Consider the following 1,594-nt stretch of genomic DNA (forward strand, 5'->3'; position numbering starts at 1 on the left):
CTAAGTAGCTCGCGAAGGCTCAGTTGGATAATATGTGTAAGACAAGGGATTCGAACAACCACTGGGCTATTCGGTAGTTTAAGGGAGTCAATAGAGTCTTGAACCGCCTGTACTAGAGTTGTGTTATTAGATGCGTTATCTGATGTAATCGCTAATATACGATCAGTAATATCAAGCTTCTTGAATATATCTATAAGCACTTCACTTAGATTTATACTAGAATGCGCTCCATCAAGTGGTTCGAACCTAAGTAGAAGCTCACGGTAATTCTAGTCTCGGTCGATAAAGTATCCTGTGATCGCTATGAATGCTTGCTGGAAAGGCGATATCCAGCAGTCAAGGGCGATTGAGAGCTTCGTATCTTGTGGTAAGGTAGCGAGAATTGTATGCTGCTCGTTATCGACTAATTTCTTTAGCCGGCGTTGAGTAGTACGAGGATGGAGTAGGGTAGGTTCAGCTGGAGCCTTTTGTGCTATTCGAATCAAGGAAGCAAACTACTTCCTCTTAAGTATCCGGAAAGGTAGGTTTAGACTGGTAAGATATTCAATCTGCTCTCTTTCCCATTTATCATTCGAGAATTTTGATATATGAGATAACGCTAGTGCCTAATATACAACTTGTTAGTTATCTTAAAGGGTATAATCATATAAGACTTACCGGTATATGCTGTATAGTCTCTTTAATCGACTGTTGTGTAGACTTGCTTTTACTACCCTTTTGGCATTTGCCCGAGGTCATATGCCGCTTCAGTGTATTAGTGCCGCTTTGCTTCGCTCTTGGATGAGGCAATGTGGCCCCATACGTCCGACATATAACCAAAGGTTCGCCTGTAATATGATGTGCTACCTGGTCGAAGTTCTCCTAGACATCTGATGTATGTTTTGCATCCCATCGTAGCCTTTGTGTCTCAGTATCACTGCCGCGTACTGTTGTACGCCACCACTCAATAAACTTTGCTTTAGACGCGTTGTTCATCGCGTCGTAGAGGATAAACTGCTTTCTCCGATTGGGGCCGACGCGTTTGAGTGAGCAATCAAGAAGGGCCGGTTGAGTGAACTCAGACTCTATCAGTGATATAGAGGTCTGTTGGCTGTTGAAGAGACTAGGATCAATATTTGGATCAAAGGTAGAATCAAAGATATCGGCGACGTAGGAGAGGTCTGGTTGAGAGCTCGGAGGAAGTGAAGAAGGCCCTGCGGTATACGCACTAGGTTGAGACATAGTTAATATGCTGTAAGGGATAGTATAAACGAGTCAACGACTAAGGGACAGTGTGTAGTCCTAACTTACAATAGGTAACTTGCGACCGTGTGAAACGGGGGTTACTAGTACAAGGGGGGCTTTGTATAGATCTGATATATCATAAATTGAGTATAGACCCACTATCCTTTATAAGCTGATTGGCTATAAGGGTTTTTGTCCATGGGCGTGCCCACGGGACTATGCCCAAACGCCCATCTCGAGTTAGAATCCAAGGATTTAAAACTCTCAGAATGATAAAACAAGTCTTTTAGTAATAGAATAGACGGAATTTAATGATATAATCTTATATAATAATAATTATACCAATACTCTTTCGATCTACCGGAAAGAA

General features: G+C 42.2%; 1 protein-coding gene across 1 annotated transcript; it reads right to left on the reverse strand.

Moving 5' to 3' along the window:
• Nucleotides 1-861: 861 nt before the first annotated feature.
• Nucleotides 862-1,221, reverse strand: N7455_004282 (uncharacterized protein; the record flags this gene model as incomplete). The annotated part of the gene is made up of 1 exon (XM_065604769.1): nt 862-1,221. The coding sequence occupies one exon, from the start codon at nt 1,219-1,221 to the stop codon at nt 862-864; it is 360 nt and encodes a 119-aa protein (XP_065461669.1).
• Between the last annotated feature and the right edge of the window lie 373 nt (nt 1,222-1,594).

This window comes from Penicillium solitum, assembly GCF_028829755.1.
Source record: "Penicillium solitum strain IBT 25940 chromosome Unknown utg000003l_segment0_segment0, whole genome shotgun sequence".
Classification (NCBI taxonomy): domain Eukaryota; kingdom Fungi; phylum Ascomycota; class Eurotiomycetes; order Eurotiales; family Aspergillaceae; genus Penicillium; species Penicillium solitum.